Raw genomic sequence first — 18,831 nt, 5'->3', positions numbered from 1 at the left:
CGGGATTGCGACTGTGGGATCTTGGTATCTCGGGGTCGCTGGCCGGGAACGGGCTGGGTGTTGGTCAGCGGGTTGTGAGCAATTACACTGTGCATTGCCTGTTTATATATTTCTTTTTGTTTTTCCCCCTATCATCGTTATTGTTTTCATTTTATTGCCATTATTAAACTGTTCTTATCTCAGCCTGCGAGTCTCCCTTCACCCCTCTAATCCCCTCCCCCATTCCCAGGTGGGGAGGGGGAAGGGAGGGTGACCAGCTGCGGGGGTTGGTTGCTGACCAGGCTCAAACCACAACAGTCTGGATCCACAAAAGTTTCTTCACGTAATTGCTTCCTCCTAAGCAAATTCTTTAACAGATGCAGGACTTGACTACAAGAGCAAAATTTCTGAACAGACCAAAAAAGTTTGAGGAGAGAATCGGTGTGAAACTTAGAAAATACTGTGGGTTGATTCCATTTTCCCTTACACCAGAACTGTACTAGTGGCATAATAGAGATCCTATTTGTCTAGTCAAATGTTGATTTATTTTAGTTGGCAATGCTGGAAAGGGAGAGAAGCAATAGTAAGCAGATAGGTATTTTTCCTGAATCACTCACTCACCTCTACGTGTGTGAGAAGTGATTCTCCTCTTTTCAGTACATTCTCTTTTTAAACTCTAGATATAGGTTGACCTTTCTCTGATTTCCTGTCACCTTGTATCTGTTTCTCGAGTATATCCCATCACTGCTAAGAGTTTCCCTAAAGTTCTATATCTTCTAAGAGAAAAAAATCCAGAATTTATTAGTTTTATTTCTCTATCAAATAATGTAGCAATGTCCCTTTTTGGAGGCTACACTGTAGGACCTGGATGCTGTAGGCACTGTGCATAGTCCTGTTCCACTTCATGTCCTGCCCTGGGAAGATGGTTCAGAGCGTGAGGCTGGGAGTGTCCAGCAGCATTTTCTTGCCGTAACCCCACATCAGTTCAAGATAACATGGCATGCTGTTTTTACGTGTTTTTATATACAGTTTCAGTTCTTAGAACTTGAAGCTTCTGTTCTTGCAGAAGTTTCAGGACATTCAGAAGATGATAACAAGAAAAGTTACAATGCTGTGATTGGCTTGTTTCCTCCTCAGCTTCTGAGTACAGAGGCAGCAGAACATCAAAACAAAAGCCTCCACGTGTTGCTGCTGCAGTTCAGACAGAAGGTGTTGATCAAGAGACTGATAGAGACATAGTAAGTCCTTGGACTGTGCCTGATAATATCCAAAGAATACTTCAAGATACTCATGACTCTTTGTTTCAGGTAGGATGTCTACTTATTCTAGGAATGATTTGATAGTTGCCATTTAACACTCTTTACTTCTGCTTTATTTAAAACATGATTCTCTATTCAAAGTACATGGGTGGGATAGATGCAGAGGGTGATTCAACACAGCTACAAACAAAGTCATTCTTGTGGGCCTTGAAAATGAATGTTATTTATAACAACTGTATAGGCACGTTGTCTGTCCAGGCGACAGATGCTAAGGGGAGTGCATAAGCAGGAAAATAAACTGCTTTTGTTCCAGAATAGTCAGATACATAACTTGATTAGTACATATTTGAAAAGAGTGGGATCGTTTCTACTGGCTGCACAGAGGTCTTGTCCATGAATGAAATGCAGTGATTCAGCTCACCTTTTTTTCATCCATCAGGCTTCTGCACTGCATTCTGGGAGTTTCTCTCCTGTCAGCATTGTCGACACCGATGGTGTTTCTGAAAGCACAGGAAGTATCCTCAGCAAACTGGACTGGAATGCAATTGAGGCTATGGTAGCAGATGTGGAAGACACATGAACAATATTTCTCAGCTGCTGTGCACTTCCAAACAGTTGCTGGTGTTTGGTTTTCATTTTTTAAAATATTTATTGTTCTAGTTAAAATGAACTGAGGCTTGAATTGTTTTTTTCTTAAGCAGCACAGAAACTCTCACTGCTTTCAGTCTTGCCTAGAGGAAATTCAGTTCCTTAACATGTAGTCTGCTTTCCATATGTCTTCAAATCAACCAGAACTAAGTGTAGTTGGTAAATGCAGACCAACAATCTTAAATAAGAACTTCTGGGTTGGCTACTTTGCCCTTCTCAAATACATAAAAGTTTTATTCTATTTTAGAGCACTGCAAAACTGTTTTGTATTTAACATTATTATGGATGAAGCTATTTTTGTAACAGCAATTGTAATAAACTGGTTTAATAAAAGGCAGTTTATTAGTTTCTGCTGTAAGGTGATTTACACATAGAGCACTGTTTTTGTTGTGTACCACCATGACTGTACATGTGCACATGCACTACCCTAGTGTTTTAAACTCAGCTTGGTTGTACAATAGTTTAGAGAAATCTTAGAAGATTTTGAATGATTGATGGAAAGAGATACAAATAGGCAGCAATAAATGAAATACAGACTTTTGTTGGGAAGGTCAGACACCAGTATAAGACACTAAGGACAAGTGCTTACTGAGGTAAAGAAAAATACCACTGTTCATCTTTATAATGCTGCTGTGTTACAGCCCTTCTAGCAGCTCCCAGGGGTTTATAGAAAAATTTCCTGTATGTTCAGTGGCCATCAACTAGTTGTGGTAGCCTGAACAGATTCAGCTGTGGTGACTCTTCCCCAACAGCACCAGTTTTTATTTTTGTAGTGAAGAAATCTGAATTTTTCATTGAAGTCAAAAGTGTGTTAAGTTCCAGTGGTTAATTACTGTCACCTGATACTGTAACAGTGCAAAAAAAAAATAAATTGCATGTTTCTGAGTGAAGCTACATCTTGGCAAACATCAAGCACAGTGGTTTAAAGAAAGCTTGTTACAGGATTACACACGTAGCAGGATAGAATCAGCAGTTTCTGTAGGCTGTGATCAAAACTGGCTGTGTATTTTTTAGCAGTCCTCAGAATGTGCATCAGCTTGTCCCACAGGAGTGGCCAGAGTGCAAAACTCAGTACTGGGAGTGGTTATCTCCAAACGAAAGGGGAATGTACCTTCAAAGAGCCAGTCCAAAGCATGAAACTGTGACTTTACTCAATCTCAGACTGTCTTTCTGCAGAGTAGTGGCAAAGAAATCAGCAGTGAGTACCTTCTGTTCCTGGTGGAAAACCAATCTGAAAAATCCTGTTTTAACCATGTTTAGAAGTCTCTATGATCACAGCTGGCTCTGAGAAGGAAGAGAGCGCAGTCGAGGACAAGACAGTGACTCATAAACCTTGTCCTGAAGGGCTTGTGAAAACTGCACCAGACTCAGCCCTTGTTTTGAATGATAGCTACAGCATCACAGTCGGTGAATGTTAATGGATACACTGCAGTGTACAAGCATAATCATTTTAAAGAACACTTGCCAGACAAGGTTGGAGATAAACATGGTAGTTTGCTGCACTAAAGGGGCTTTACTTGTTTGTAAAGAATTTAGACCTTGACCATAGATGTCTGAAGGTGAACTTGTTCAGGTAAGCCTGGGGAGAGGAAATGCAGAAACAAGGCTTAAGACTGCCATTTATAAAAAGGTGGTTGAAAATGTCTGAAGGACTTTTACAGTCTTTCCTCATGTATCTTACTCTTTAACACTGTTTGGGGTGGTGCAGCACTCTCAGATACAAATGAAAGTAAGGATCATTCCTTACAGAGGGTTTGTGGGAGTAAGATAGCTCATCCACTTTCTTCAAGCAATGAATCTCCTGGTGCTAAAGGAATTAAAAATGCAAATGAGCAGTTAATTTCATTTTAACAGTGGTGAAAGAAATTCTTTAACTGCCTCCTGATCCATAGGATCAGAGATCTCTAAATCAAGGGCAGAGAGGCAGTTCAAAGACCTCCCACCCATGAGGTCAGTGCTAAACTTAGGCTTTGCCTGAGATGTGGTGGAAGCAGGTGCGTGGGCAGAGCTGCACCTGCAGAGTGACAGCAGTATGAAAAAGCACTCAGACGTGGGAATAGGATCATCGAGAGCTATCTCTTAACCCTGGTGCTTCCACAGACTCAAGTTTTCCTGCCCTTTCTCCTACGTTGCTTTTCTTTTTAGTGCCAGAGATTAAACCTTTTAGTATGTCTGTTTCTGAGAGGAGCAGATAGTGCTTTTATCTCTGCCAACCTCAAAATTAGATTTTTAAATACACGTTGAAAATACCTCCAGGAGTGTATGCTGTCATAGAAGCTATGATGATTAGGCAAGTCAAAACCCATTAACTCCTAAAACCATTACATCCTTTTAGAAACAAATTTTAAAATATTTTTTTTTTCTCTAATGCGTCAGTAAAGATTTCCAGCTGAAATGCAACTGTACATGTATATACAAATCACACCTGTTTTATAATTTAGTGGCCTTATTAAGGCACAGAGTCAGGCTTGCAGAGTTGAAATAAAACTTAATGCTCACATTTGTCACGGTTTAAGCCCAGAGGACAACTGAGCACCACAAAGCTGTTCAGTTCTAACCCCTGAGGGATGGGGTGGGGAAAATAGAAAGCTTGAGGATCGAGATAGGGACAGGGAGGGATGACTCACCCGTTACGGTCACAGGCAAAAGACAGACTCAATGGAGGAAGAAAGTCAATTTAATTTGAACACCACCAAAACTGATTTTCCAGAGTAGGACAGTGAGAAATACACCCACATGTTAAAAATACCTTTCCCCACCCTCCCCTCCCTTCTTCCCAGGCTCAGCTTTGCTCCTGATTTCTCTACCTCCTTCCCCACGGGGGGCAGGGGACGGGGGTTGCGGTCAGTTCATCACCCATTATTTCTGCCGCTCCTTCCTCCTTGGAGAGGACTCCTCACGTTCTTCCCCTGCTCCAGCGTGGTGTCCCTCTCACAGGAGACAGTCCTCAATGAACTTTCTCTGACATCTTTCCCATGGCTTGCAGCCCTTCCCAAGCTCCTCAGCCATGGGTGTCCTCCCTACGTGTTGCAGCCCTCCCAGTGCTGAACTAAAACAGGGCAGGGTTCTTCTTCCCTCAGAGTCCCGGCCTTCAGGTGCAGCTGCTGCTCCAGCATGGGGTCCTCCATGGGCTGCGGGGGCACAGCCTGCCCCATCACCATGGGCTGCAGGGGGGTCTCTGCTCCAGCACACCTCTCCCACCTTCCTCCCCCTCCTTTCTTCCACTGACCTCAGTGTTTGCAGAAGTATCTCCCTCACAAGTCCTCTTCCTCCCTGGTTCCCCTTCTTAAATACGCTATCACAGAGGTGCAGCCCCATCACTAATTGGCTCAGCCCTGGCCAGAGGTGGGTCTGACTTGGAGCTGGGGGAGCTTCAAGAAGCTTCTCACAGGGGGCCGCCCCCATAGCCCCCTCCCCTGCTACCAAAACCCCTATACACACACACAAACCCAACATACAATCAATTTTGAAGGCTTGAGATTCTCCAGAAGCACCAAGCTACAAAATCTGAAACTTTGGAAAATGAGAAAGTTGGTAAATACCATTTTCTTTCTTTACCCAGCTCATGTCCTTTCTGCTAATTTTGTTCTGAAGTCTGCCTCATATTTGCCATCCTATTTATTTTTGGTCATAGCCTCTTACATCTTTAAATCATAGAATAGAATAATAGAATGGTTTGGGTTGGAAGGGACCTTTAAAGGTCATCTTGCTCAACCCCCCTGCAATGATCAAGGACATCTTCACCTAGATCAGGTTGCTCAGAGTCCTGTTCAACCTGAACTTGAGTGTTTCCAGGGATGGGGCATCTATCACCTCTCTGGGCAACCTGTTCCAGTGTTTTACCACCCTCATCATAAAAACTTTCTTCCTTATATCTACTCTAAATCTACTCTCCTTTAGTTTAAAACCATTACCCCTTGCCTTGTCACTGAAGGTCCTACTAAAAAGTCTGTCCCTGTCTTTCTTCTAAACTCCCTTTAAGTGTTGAAAGATCACAATAAGGTCTCCCTGAAGCCTTCTCCAAGATGAACAACCCCAACTCTCAGTCTGTCCTCACAGGAGAGGTGTTGCATCTCTCTGATCATCTTCGTGGCCTTCCCTGGACCCACTCGAGCAGGTCTGTGTCCTTCTGATGTTGGGGGCCCCCAGAGCTGGACACAGCACTGCAGGGGGGTCTCACCAGAGCAGAGCAGAGGGGCAGAATCCCCTCCCTCGACCTGCTGCCCACACTGCTCTTGATGCAGCCCAGGACATGGTTGGATTTCTGGGCTGTGAGTGCACCTTTTATCCACCAGTACCCCCAAGTCCTTCTCCACAGAGCTGCCCTCAATCCCTTCATCCTTCAGCCGGTATTGATAGTGGGGGTTTCCCTGACCCATGTGCAGGACTTTGCACTCAGCTTGGTGTTGTCCCCAAACCTGCTGAGGGTGCATTTGATCGCACTGTCTATGACAGTGATGAAGATATTGAACAGTGCTGGTCCCAATGCAGACCCCTGAGGGATGCCACTCATCACTGATCTCCATCTGGGCATGGAGCTGTTGACCACTACTCTGGATGCAAGCATCCAGCCAGTTCCTCATCCACTGAACAGTCCATCCATCAAATCCATCCCTCTCCAGTTCAGGGAGAAGGATGTTGTAGGGAACTGTGTCAAGGACTTACAGAAGTCCAGCTAGATGACATCTGTAGCTCTTCCCTTATCCACTGATGTAGTCACCCCATCAGAGAAGGCCATGAGGTTGGTCCGGCAGGACTTCCCTTGGTGAAATCATGCTGGCTGTCTTAAATCACCTCCCAGTCCCCATTAGCCTTAGCATAGCTTCTAGGAGGATCTGTTCCACAACCCTTCCCAGGCACAGAGGGCAGGCTGACAGGTCAGTAGCTCCCAGGGTTCTCCTTTCTACCCTTTCTGAAAATGGGTGTAATGTTTCCCTTTCTCCAGTATCTAATTGACTGCCATGACTTTTCAGATATGATGGAGAGTGGCTTGACAGCTACATCAGCCAATTCCCTCAGGACCATGGGATCCCTCATCAGAGCCCAGGCTTAAGTATGTTCAGATTCCTTGGGTGATCCTGAATCCGATTTTCTACAGCAGTGTGAGGGACTTTGCTTCTCCTGTACCTGCCCGAGGTCCATCCACTCAAGAGCTGTGGGAAGAGAGATTGCCAGTGAAGACTGAGGGAGAAAAGTTGCTGAGTATCTAAGCCTTCCCCTCGTTCACTGTTACCAGTTGCCAGTCCTGTTCATTAAGAGGTACCATTTCTTTGCCCTTCCTTTTTTTGGCTGACACGCTTACAGAAACCCTTATTATTCTTTACATCCCTTGCCAAGTTCAGCTCCCACTGCGCCTTGGCCTTCCTGACTCTACCCCTACACAACTGGGCAACATCCCTCTGCTCTTCCCAGGATACGTGTCCCTGCTTCCACTGCCTGTGCATTTCCTTCTTGCCATTTGGTTTGACTAGCAGGTGTGTTCTCCCCTTCACCTGCAGTCTGATACTCCTCTAACCTATTTTTTCCTCCATAATCATCCTCTCTGCTACTGTCCTCCAATGAATTCTATCATTGCATATCCTGACTCACAAAATACCTCTCCCTTCATCTGACAGCCAATAAAACAGCAGTGTTCTTTCTTTATCAGATTCTCACACAAATGTGACTTCCACATGGTAGTTTTCCAAGCATCTGACAGTTCTTTGGGCCCAGTGATTCTCTTGACCCATGATACCAGTAATACTAAGTTCTGAGGGCAGGAAATGAGACAGCAAAAGTAGGACATCAAAACCCAGTAAAATATAACATACCAGAGGAAAAAAAGAGCAAGTAACAAGCAATTCCAATAAACCATATATTGCATTTGTTAAAATAATGGTAATTTTCTTCTGCACCTCCCTCCAGACTTTTTCTAAAAACTTACCAACAACACTACATGTGCTTATTACAAAATTTAGAAGCTACCTGTTTCATGCTTTTGTTTACAGGTTTGTCTCTGTTGCACATCAAATATAGAAATGCTCTTTCAACATAGGAAGATCAGAGATTCAAAATATAATTTTCCTTCTAACAGTGATTTCCTCATTTGCTAGTGCTTCCGGGAAGCAGAAAGTAAACATTTCTCACTTTCCATATGTTAAACATTAAATGTCATTACCATGATCAGCAATAACTAGGCCTGTATTTGGACAGAAATACTACATTTAATAGCCCATATATAACAAGCTTTATATAAACATCATCAGTGAATCCAGTTAAGAGTGGAAGAGGCACAGCCTGACACATAGTCTCTCTCATGTAATTTCTAAGCACTGCAGAACCAAAGTGGGTAGAAGAAAGAAACTCTAATTATCCGTTATGCAGACATCTACCTTTCACAAGCGTAAAGATAGCATGGTGTTCTCTTCAGAACCATCACATCCTTCTCCATCCAAGAGAAATCCCCAATATCACCCAGGTGAGTCTCAAGTTAAAATTTGCTGTGAAAGCAGTACTTTAGAAATTGCATGGCCATGTCATTGTGTGTTGCACCAAATAGGAGTGATTGCTTTTTTTTTTTTTTTTTTTTTAAGTTGGAGGAAAGCAGGGCTGTTCCTGCCGAGTAGTGAAGGGTTCTGTTGCATCAAGAAAATACACAACCTGTCTTTCATTAGCTCCAACCTAAAGTAAAAAAGTTTTGCTTATGCAAACAGCTGATAATCACAACAATTTCAGGACTACTTTGCTAGAATTAAGGGCTGCAAATGGAAAGTCCTTCAGGTAAACTGAAAGCAGTTTCAAACAGAACCACCCTTGAATGAAGACTTTGCTACACACAGTGCTGTAGCATGCCACGAGGTCTATGGCCAGACTTCTACTCACCAGGTAGACTCTGAGATGAGGTGATTTCATACAACTCAGGCTTCAGATTGTTGTTGCTGTTATTTTTTATTTTCTTCAAAGTGATCTTCCTATTGGAAAAAAGTCAATAGATTCTCAGACTGGTTGCTTGTTTCTCTAAGAAAATGCAAGGCATAAGTCCCCTCACCACAAATTAGTCTGAAGATAAAACCAAAATTTTTAATGCCCCTGAAATAGCAATCTCTCTCACACACAAGTTCTCCAGATAAGAACGTATTGGTTCAAAGCCCACACCTGAAAAAGGCTGTAGATGAAAGGCTGATAATTTTTCAGCCTCTCAAAGTTGTGCTTTTTATGGTAAACTGTCAGCAAAGGAGTTGAGTCCCCCTCCCAGTTGAGAAGGAAAACTGCCCAGTATTTTACTTTCTGCAGCAAAAGGCCCTTTCATGACTGGGTTTTGATGAAAAAAGATGTATGAGTTTATCTCTTGTGCTGTGAGGCACATACCTCTTACAAAATATCTTAAGAGCATAACCTTGGTGTTGTTGTTTTGCTTTTATAATAGTGATATGTCATTTTTATTTTACTGAATGCAAAATAATCCAATGATGTGCTGCTCTGAACAGAATCTCTTTTCTGCAAAATGTGGCTCACACAATCTTCCCCTGCCGTGAATTTCCACAGGTCACTGAGGAACTCTGAGAGAAGAAGAAACATTCCCAGTGATTAGTGGACAGAGAGGGATGTAAACTGCCATCCCTGTTGTTCTTTAACTAGACTAGAGGAGGTTTCTGTAAATTCAGACTCTTGAGAAGTGTGGAAAGTTCCCTTCTGTTGTCCAGGCTGTTGACAGAAAAGGTTCCTTGTTTTAAAACACTTTATGTACTGGCTGATTTTGGCTCCTGGTGTAAGGAAACTGGTATCTATTCTAACAATACTGACCTTCTCAACTTCCAGACATTCAGTGCAATGTCTCAAGGAGTGCATCAGCAGCAAATAATAGTGTGATGGAGAAGGGTTATTTTTACTTAGAAAAGCAAGATGCAGTCACCTCAGTAATGCTCTTCTAACAGAAAAGTTCAGAATTGCCTTAAAATCCTTAACTCAGTGTAGGTGCCTGCACTGGTCCTGTCTATCATGAGAACAGATGTTAAGTCAACATGGACAGAGAGTGATGAAAGTCCAAGGCATCCTTTTCAGTCCAAGAAGAGCAGATTTAACAAATACAAACAGGTTGGGTACTATATAAGTTGGAGTATTTTGGTGTTCGGTTGATCATTCTCCACCAAGAATGTAACAGTTGAAAGTGTAGGTGATGATTTCACAACAGGCAGGTCAAAAAAAAATGTCTTAAAAAAAATATTCTGGTGTCTAGTATCTACAATCTGTATTGAAAAATCCCTAGCCATAGATATATTCTCTTGTGAAACAGCTAAAGTTTTTGTTTTGGTTTGGTTTGGTTTTTGCTTTGTTTTTTTTTTTTTTTTTGAGCAATGCTGATGTAATTGGAATTCCCTCTGCTATCCTATGAGCAAAGGGAGGTCCAGAATTAGTAGGAACATAGTGGCATGCTGAGATGAATGGGAACACCTCTTCCTCTTCTGAATTATAGCAGGAAAACTAGCAAGTAATTTTTGGAGGATTTGTGAAAGGCTTGGCAGAGGAAAAGTACTGGCTCTGACTAGATGAAAGCAGAATAGGAACACTTACTTCTGGCAAAGCCACCACCAGCAACAGTCCAATTCTCAGCAAGAGCAAGTGTTCCACTGGTCCTGCCAGGAAAATTAGCAGAGACGTTGTCCATCTGTGAAGAGAAGAGCAGAGAGCGTTGCGTGGCAGATTGCAGTTGGCTGAGCCTTGGACTGAAGGGGTAACTCCAACTTCAGTTTTACTGTACTCTCTGAAGATGGCATCTATCTGTTTTCCAAGGGTCTGCTGGAGGCAGATCCAGAGGGAGGGAGGGAGGGAGAAATATTCACAGCCTCAAACATAAGATTTTTATTGGGTTAAATCATATATACTTATAAATTTGAATTTAGATACCCTTCGTATAAGAATGACTGTCTGAAACCGTTTTTTTCTGTTTTGTACCTAATTGTCATGCATTTTAGGTATTAATATATGTTGTGATCCTTGGTTTCTTTGGCAGCTTCACTCAGAAAGCTTTAAAAAAAAACCCAAAATTAACTTCTTCCAGAAAAAAAACCCTTTCTTCCAGGAAGATTAAAAAGAAATACAAAACAAAACTAAAAGGAAAACAACAACAACAACAACAACAAAACAAAAAACAAGAAACAACAAGACAAAACAAACACAAACCAAAACCCAAAAAGAGATACTGAAAATACCACCTGCCAACAACCAAAAAAACCTAAGAAAACAAAAGAATTAAAATAGGAAGAGGAAAAAGACAAATCTACAAAAGTAAGAAGGTAAAACTTTGACAATCTTTATTCTTTAATATGAAATCTTGATTATTAAGGGACTTGGAGAATAAAAAAGAAAAAGGTACTTACTATTGGCTGCCTTTAGATATGCATCTTCAACAGAAGTCTGTCTCTGTCAGAGCTCTGGCTGAGATATCTAAACTAAGGGACTACTAAAGAGATGTCAAATTATACGAAAAGACAGCTCAAGATACACAGTGCTGGCAACTGTTCTATTTCCAGAATTGCTACCTCAGTAAAGAAAGAGAAGTAGGTATATTTCATGGGGAACAAACAAAGAAAGGTAGTTGCATTTTGAGCTTCTTAGCTCCTCAAGGTCATGCTCATACCTTCTAAGGATGGGAGAGTGTGTTCAGCTATGGAACAAGCTGCTTTAAAGATCCTACACAGGCTTCAAGAAATTGTGCATGGCATTAGAACATGTACACAAACTAAGTCTGCACTTCAATTTGTAAAATTTTGAAAGAAAAAGAAACAAATATTAATTCATATGTACTACCCACACAATAAATACAACCCTGAAACTTGTTTTTGAAATCATATTGCACAACTTTACATAAGGCAGAGGAGGTAAGGCAACAACAGACCACTCTGATACTCAGCGGGAACATTTTCAGATAAGCTAAAAGAGTGGGGTTTTCTGAGGTATAAAGACACAACAAATAGAAGGAAGGTAATTTCAGGAAGTACTGAAAGTTGAAAAGAGCCTGCTGAGAGATACACACCTTGCGATGACCAAGTATGTGCACCCTCTTAAAATGTTTAATGTCTCATTTAAGGAAGTGGCCTGCTTGAGTGGATTTCTCAGGCACCATTTAAAATTGAAGGTAAGAAAAAACTCCACTAGTAACAGAGAATCCACTACTAATTAGAGTTGCCCAAAGAGAAAAAGTAAGTGTGCAGAAGACTGTGCGTAATTGGTCTGGAAAATTTAGACTGGGTGACTTGAAGGCTGAACACAGACTAAGTGATGACTTCTGCCCCAATTATTGCACACTGATTTCAATATGAAGGGAAGGAAAGGAATCCTTTCCCTCTCTCAAGTAGAGCAATACCTTCAAAAGAAATTTGATTTCTAGTTCAGAACGTAATCCTTCCCCTTCCTTGTGGTGTTTTGGTTTTAAAGTACCACTGACACTTTGAGCAAATAGCAGGAAGACCCACTGGAGGAATAAATTATTTAAGAAATAAATCTCTGCCTTACCAGAAGTGTCAGATAACTGCACATAAGTTTAATCAATACAACTGAGTTATAAAATAATTTTTTGTTAAAGTTCTGAGTATTTTGACCTGCTACTGAGCTGATCGGAACTAAGAATTTTATACAATGTGTAACAGCTGCTGGATTTTTTTAGAAAACACAACTATGTGCAACATTTATTTTTTTTTTTTTTCCAACCAGTATTTTTGGACAGCAAATAAAAAGAATTGATGAGAAGTGATCCAAATCACAGAGAACTTGGTATTACATGAACCTGACCTGCAGATTTGTATGAGGAGATGAAGCAGTACCATTCAGAACTGCAGGGATGCATCAGACAGATGTTCAAGGCTGATCTTGAGTTTGAAAATCCATATCCACACAGGACTGTTTGGAATCGAAAAAGCTCTCATGAGTCTGAAATGAATGGATTTTCTCAAGGAATCATTACACGTTGTTTGCCTGTGCTGACAGAGCACATTTAGTCTAAGCAGGAAGCACAAACCCATTGAATTTCTCCTCCACACATGTATTTCTGGCTTAGGAGAATTTAAGTGCAGTTCAGGTTCTTTATTATCTTGGTACAAGCACAAACCCTAAAAAGAGAACTAAGCATGTAAAATAAGACTGAAAGCAAGCTGTTGCTCAAAGTGTAAGTTTTCTGTCTGTGCTTGTGAGGTCAAAATGAGAAGCAGCTGATCCCCTGTATGGTTTATCAAAAATAAATTAACTATAGTGACAGACGGGCTGTTTCCAACAAATTTTGTAGCCTTTTGTGGTTGGGAAGAGAACTACAAAATAAGGTACGGGTAAAACAAATTCAGAAGATATTTTGGGAGAAGTGAAAGGAGAAAGTGCATTGCAAATGAGCTGATTGACAAAAAATGATGTTGGGGGTGGGGTGAGGTTTACAGCCAAAGCTAGTGGTTGAAGCAGTGCCCCAAGCAACATGCTTTAGTGCTTGTAAGTACAGCTGCCAAAAAAGCAGAGGGTACATTACAAACACAGAAGTAGTATCCTGTATAACAGCAATCCCCTGGAGAGGTGAGGGTGGAAATCAGCTAAATCTCCATTCTGGCTTTTTCGAACCAGGATCCTTGTTTTCCAAACAGAAACACGAGCCTTTCAACACAGCTGCACCAAGTAGAGGGACAGAGAAAAGCCCTTCCACAGTCAAAACAGATGTCTTCAAATAGTCACGGGAATAATGAGAAATACCAGCCACGCTGTGTCACAAACTGTAACTGGGACAGCCAGTTATTTGGTGACGAACTTCGGCAGCTCCAGCGTGTCAGACTGCCTCGGCAGGCTGGGGGACGGTTAACAGGCACGCCGCACACCTGAACCATCCCCGCTCCGCGCCTGCCGCCTGCTGCTGCTCCACGCAGGACAAACTCTGCCCTCCCACCCCTCGGTTCCCCCCAGACCAACCCGCGGGCTAAGGAGCTTTTTGAGGAGGATGTTTGGAAGGGACGCTTAACAACCCGGGTAGCTGCCGGCAGCGTGTGCAGTTGCAGGCATGCCTGCGAAAGCTGTTCCTCCCTAATATAGGGAACCCCCAAATTAGGTGGAAAACTGCATCTGAATCATGTAGAAACCAGAAACAATGTAGTTATGCCTGATGGGTCGAACACAGGCTGGCAAGGATTCTCTCAGAATAATTAAAAAATGGATTCCCTGGGAAGCCTCACAGGTGCCCTAAGCATAACTTGAGCATTGTGAGCACAAAGAGAAAGGGATCAATGAAGTGTAGGCACATTCTAGGATAAAAACTTGCAAGTTTCATTTCGGAAGGGTCCAAACTGAACTTTTAAAACATTTATTTTAAATAAGTGAAATATGAAAATACTATGAATTTATTTGTATATAACAATAACACTTTAATATTTAGTCAAGGAACCATGAAAGCTAAAAACTCACTGTTTACATTAAGAACTCGCCCATTACAACTTAGTACTTTAGTGATGACAAATCCTCTGGCGGGGTATGGAAATGCTTGTATGACTATGGTGTGGCTCTTTGGTGGGTGGAAGCAAACGAGGATACTTGTGACACGGGCTCCCACCGTTTCTGGGGCGTGAGGCTTCAGGAGCATCGGGCAAAGCGTTGGGCGTTTGTCTGGGTTCAGCTCCGTTAGAGCCGGACTGGGGCTGGGGGCTACAGCGCGATGGGTCAGGGGAAGGACCGGGTGGGTGGTCCGCTGAGACCCCCGAGCATTTGTTAACACCTGCCGTGAGGCAGAATGTCCTGCTGATTAACTAGCACCAGGTGAGTCAGACTCGATTACAAACTTTTTTGTCATGAGTCATAAACACATTTAAGAACTATTTCAGTGCTACAAGGTATTCCAGGTATTCCATCTTAGAGCTAGTGTTTAGCACAACCTAATTATTCCACAGTAACAATATTCTCACTAGTGACACCACGACAGCAAAACAAAGGCTAAAGTTTTACTCAAATTTTAAAAGTTTAAACAGCTTTTTTAATGGCCACACCTCACTAACATGCTGAATATTGCCCATGCCTAGCTTTATACATGTTAGAGTTGTTAATATAAGCAATAAAGAACCTAAAAAAAATACAAAAGGGCATTACTGAATCATTTAAAAAAATACTTATTTATAATTAAAGTTTTGTCAAAAACTATTGTGATCTTTTATAACTGCAGATAATGAAAATACTCAGGAATTACTCTGCAATTTTACAGTACTGAAGTGGAAGATTAAAAATAATAATTTCATTCTTATTTATTTAGATTGTGGAAGCATCTGTGTTTTCTTAAAAAGTACAATATGGCTAATGTTAATTCTAAAAGCTTGACAATATCGCTTTTTTATGCAAGCTACTGCAACAAGTTTTCATGTACAGAATCTGTATTCAGAGGGAAAAAGAATAAAAAAAAAATCAATAATCATAATAGTTATGTATGTGAAAATCTATAGCCATACAGTGAAAAAATACTACAAAGTTAACACAAATGAGCAAAATTCTGTCACTGTACCAATTACTGCACTGCAGCACTTTAAGAAAACAAAACAAAACAAAACAACCAACCAAAATTTTTTTTTTTTTTTTTTAATGTAGAAAAATCCTTATCTTGGTAGGTGCTATTGCCAATAATGCGGTTCATGTTGGTAAAACTGTGACTGCTACTCAGAGGCCGAGCACGGCACTGATTACAGCTGCAAGCTCAGGCTTTCTACTTCATACTGTTGCAACTCATCCCATGTTATACACCACTAACAGGGATTTATTTCCCCAAAATGAATGTGACTACCTTTCTTTCACAGCAAGTGATCTGAATGTTTGTGATAGGCAAAACAAAACTAGATATTACTCCGAGTGGTACAGAAGAGGAAAATTCAACTCTTAACTAGTGAGAATCTTACTCAATTTATTTAATAATCCATAATAATTTTGTAAGTGTATATTATAGCAACAGAATCCATCAAGGAGCATGTATGCCCTTTATAGTAATGGTCCAAATCCTCTCAACTAAAACAACTCTAGGTTTCTATTAATTATAATTTCTGATAGTTTTATTCCAATAAATACAAAGCGAATTGAAATGAAATTTTTTTTTTTTTGCTATTGGGAAAACCACATGACCAGGAAATAATTTGTTCATGAACAAGAAAATAATTGCATTACTTACTAAAAAGAAGATGCTTTAATATAAATAGCATCAGAAATGGCTAACAGACAACTTCATTTTAGTCTGCATCTATATGATTTTTTTTTTTTTTTAATCATTTGGGAGTTTCCTTGTGAAGCATTTTCAACTCTATTAGTAACATGTGACATGCCATACAACCCCCTCTATTCTCAAAGTATGAATTTCCCACTATAAAAGCTGCTCTTGGCCCTGAGAATTACGGTATTTCATTGTTTGCTACAAAGCTTCCAGCGCTGCAGAATGACTTCTGCTTTTTCTGCTTCTCCCTACTTTAACAATATCTACTTTAGCCTGAGAGGCTTTTTGTACAATGAAGAAAACACCATTAACAGTGAAAACAAAAAGGTGCTAAAATACTTCTGGTTCAGAAAAATTCCAGTGGTGAAACAGCAAAAAGGCATTTCCCATAGGAACAATTACTAACTAGATTCTGAGGAGTTATTAATAATTTCAGTTTAATGTGTTTTTTTTGTACATGAGAATATTTGGAATACTGTTACTATTCCTCACAAATCGAATAATGTATTAGAATTCAGCAAGCTACTTTAATAAAAACAGCCTCCTACTATAAATTAAATTTATAAAAGAAAAGAAACATACTAGAAAAAGATTTACTAATTGAGGAACACCTGTTTTAGATAAATACATTTGAAAACACAGCAGAGTTTAACAGTCCCCTAAAAAGTTTAGCTGGTTTAGATTTTTTCTGTTTGCAAATACACTGCTTTTCTTATTCTCTAGGAAGGCAAACTGCTTATGAAAGGCTGTGGCAATGCAGTTGAAGCAAATGCTTCTGAAAGCTTTCAATCACATTTTTTCAATTTACAAAAATGTGAAAACATCTTTTAATTAGTAAAAAAAATAGTCTAATATACAAACATTTTTTTAAAAATTAATTTGTGAAGGAATGTAGCGTAACTACCCAGACTCATACCCATTCACCCTTCAGATACTGGTAGCTATCTCCTCTTGACACAAATCTCTCTATATTAACCCAGAGAAATGCACACATGGCCAGTTAGCCCAAGCAGAATAGTCATTCAGCTTTCCCCAGATTTAAACTATCATAAATTACCATTTGGACAGCATTAGAAAGAAATTGAAGCATACAAGGAATAAACTATAGTTTCTTTTTATATCAAAATGTACTCTTGAAAACGTGTTTGGCACAGTGCTAAATCATATAGTTAATACTAAATATTGCAGGATACAATAAAACCCTGGAGTTAACTTGTGTTTACACCCTTTAAGGGATAAAAATAAAAAGATACCAATTATTCAGAAGTTCGCCTATACAAACTGTATAAACAATATTTTATGTCTTGTTTCGAAAACCACTGATATAGTAAATTTTACATAAAAGACTGCAAAATAATATAAATGGATTTAAACAGATCTTTACAATAAGAAATTCAAATGGAAACAGACAAGTAACAAAGAGAAGTAAAAAAATTTATTGCAGTATTTGTTCCACCAGATTTGCTGGGGATCCCTTTTCTTGTATTATTTCAGGGTGACCTAATACATCAAAATCTACATTTACAAAAACTCCTCCTCCAGATAGGTCATAGATACTGCATGCTTTTTTTTTTTTTTCTTTCTTTTTTTTTTTTTTTCCCTCCTTTTCTTCAACAGAATAAATTATATATCCAGGAGATTCTGCCATTTTACAGCCTGGAAAAACAATGCTTCCCTGGAAACTGGGCTAAACTAAAGAAAGCCATCCGCTGCTAGGTTAAACTCCAAGAACACTTTATTAAGAACATTAACAGACTAATTTCCAACATTCACTTGTTTATTTTTTTTAAACAGAAAGGTTTTTTTCAAGATATAAACAATTTTTTTTTTTTTGTTAAACTATAATACAGTGGGAGTAAAAATGAACTGAGAAGTTTCTGCTGCACAACAGCGAAGGAAGCTCCCACAAAAATGTTTACCAAACATTTCCTTCTTTTTTCCCGTGTCCCAGGTTCCATTCTTACTCTTCATTTAACTGATTTTTTTTTTTGCCAGAAAGTTGATATTTCAAGTTTTTCTGTTATTTCAATTCCTGTAAATTTGGCTGCATGTACAAATTCATTAGCTGGAAGTTCCATCCTTGGCAGCATACAGCGATCGTAAAGTCTGCACAACTTTATTAGTCAGCTTATTAGCACTCGTTAGAGCAATTTTTTTGTAAATAATGTCTGACTCTTTAATAGTGTCTACCCAAGGCACCAGTTTACGGCCATCACGGCGCTTAGCCTCAGTCCAGGAGCCACTGTAGGAGCCTGCCATCCACTGAACACTGAAGCCATTGCTGGTTTTCTGTACTACTCTTGCAATTTGTGGTCGGTCTTTGTACTTTGGACAGCAAATAGCGATGACATCCATGACATCAACACTTTCATTCATCTGTGCTGCCAACTCCGTAGAGTCTGAATTTCGTTTTGACCTTCTCAATGACTAAAACATTGGGGGGAAAAAAGACCAAGTGTTACACAAAAGAACTTTAGTGAAATTATTGCTTTTATTGCTTTTAATCCCTTGACGCCGGGAGTTGGGATTTCCCGGCACACATTCCATTGCCGGCAATGAGACGCACCGCGACCGCCAGCGCCAAGGGGTTAACATATCCTTGTAAAACCACATACTCTTAATTTGTACCCGTGTCTTTATCTCTTATTGATATATAAAATTATATATACACATGAATCATAAAGCTACATAAAAACTTGGCAACAATAAAAAGGATAACACACAGTACATTCCAAAGGAAAATTAATAACTTTTTATACGGGA

The 18,831-nt window shown here is 40.1% G+C and overlaps 2 protein-coding genes across 4 annotated transcripts in view; one reads left to right on the top strand and one right to left on the bottom strand.

Moving 5' to 3' along the window:
• CPLANE1 (ciliogenesis and planar polarity effector 1) overlaps positions 1-2,782 on the top strand; it is a 64,038-nt gene extending 61,256 nt beyond the window's left edge. Inside the window, 2 exon segments of the mRNA XM_042804498.1 lie at positions 1,117-1,286; positions 1,678-2,782. Of these exon segments, the coding sequence (XP_042660432.1) occupies positions 1,117-1,286; positions 1,678-1,818 (311 nt within the window). The 3' untranslated portion in view covers positions 1,819-2,782.
• A 14,384-nt stretch (positions 2,783-17,166) lies between these two features.
• NIPBL (NIPBL cohesin loading factor) overlaps positions 17,167-18,831 on the bottom strand; it is a 168,439-nt gene continuing 166,774 nt past the window's right edge. For 2 of the 3 annotated variants that reach the window (XM_032992323.2, XM_042804993.1), the window contains one exon: positions 17,167-18,495. In XM_032992323.2, the coding sequence (XP_032848214.2) occupies positions 18,130-18,495 (366 nt within the window). In that variant the 3' untranslated portion in view covers positions 17,167-18,129. The remainder of the gene's footprint in view (positions 18,496-18,831) is intronic. The other variant, XM_042804992.1, reaches the window with a different exon arrangement.

This window comes from Tyto alba, unplaced genomic scaffold, assembly GCF_018691265.1.
Source record: "Tyto alba isolate M040663 unplaced genomic scaffold, T.alba_DEE_v4.0 Super-Scaffold_42, whole genome shotgun sequence".
NCBI classification, from domain to species: Eukaryota; Metazoa; Chordata; class Aves; order Strigiformes; family Tytonidae; genus Tyto; species Tyto alba.
This window is presented reverse-complemented; position numbering and strand designations above follow the sequence as displayed.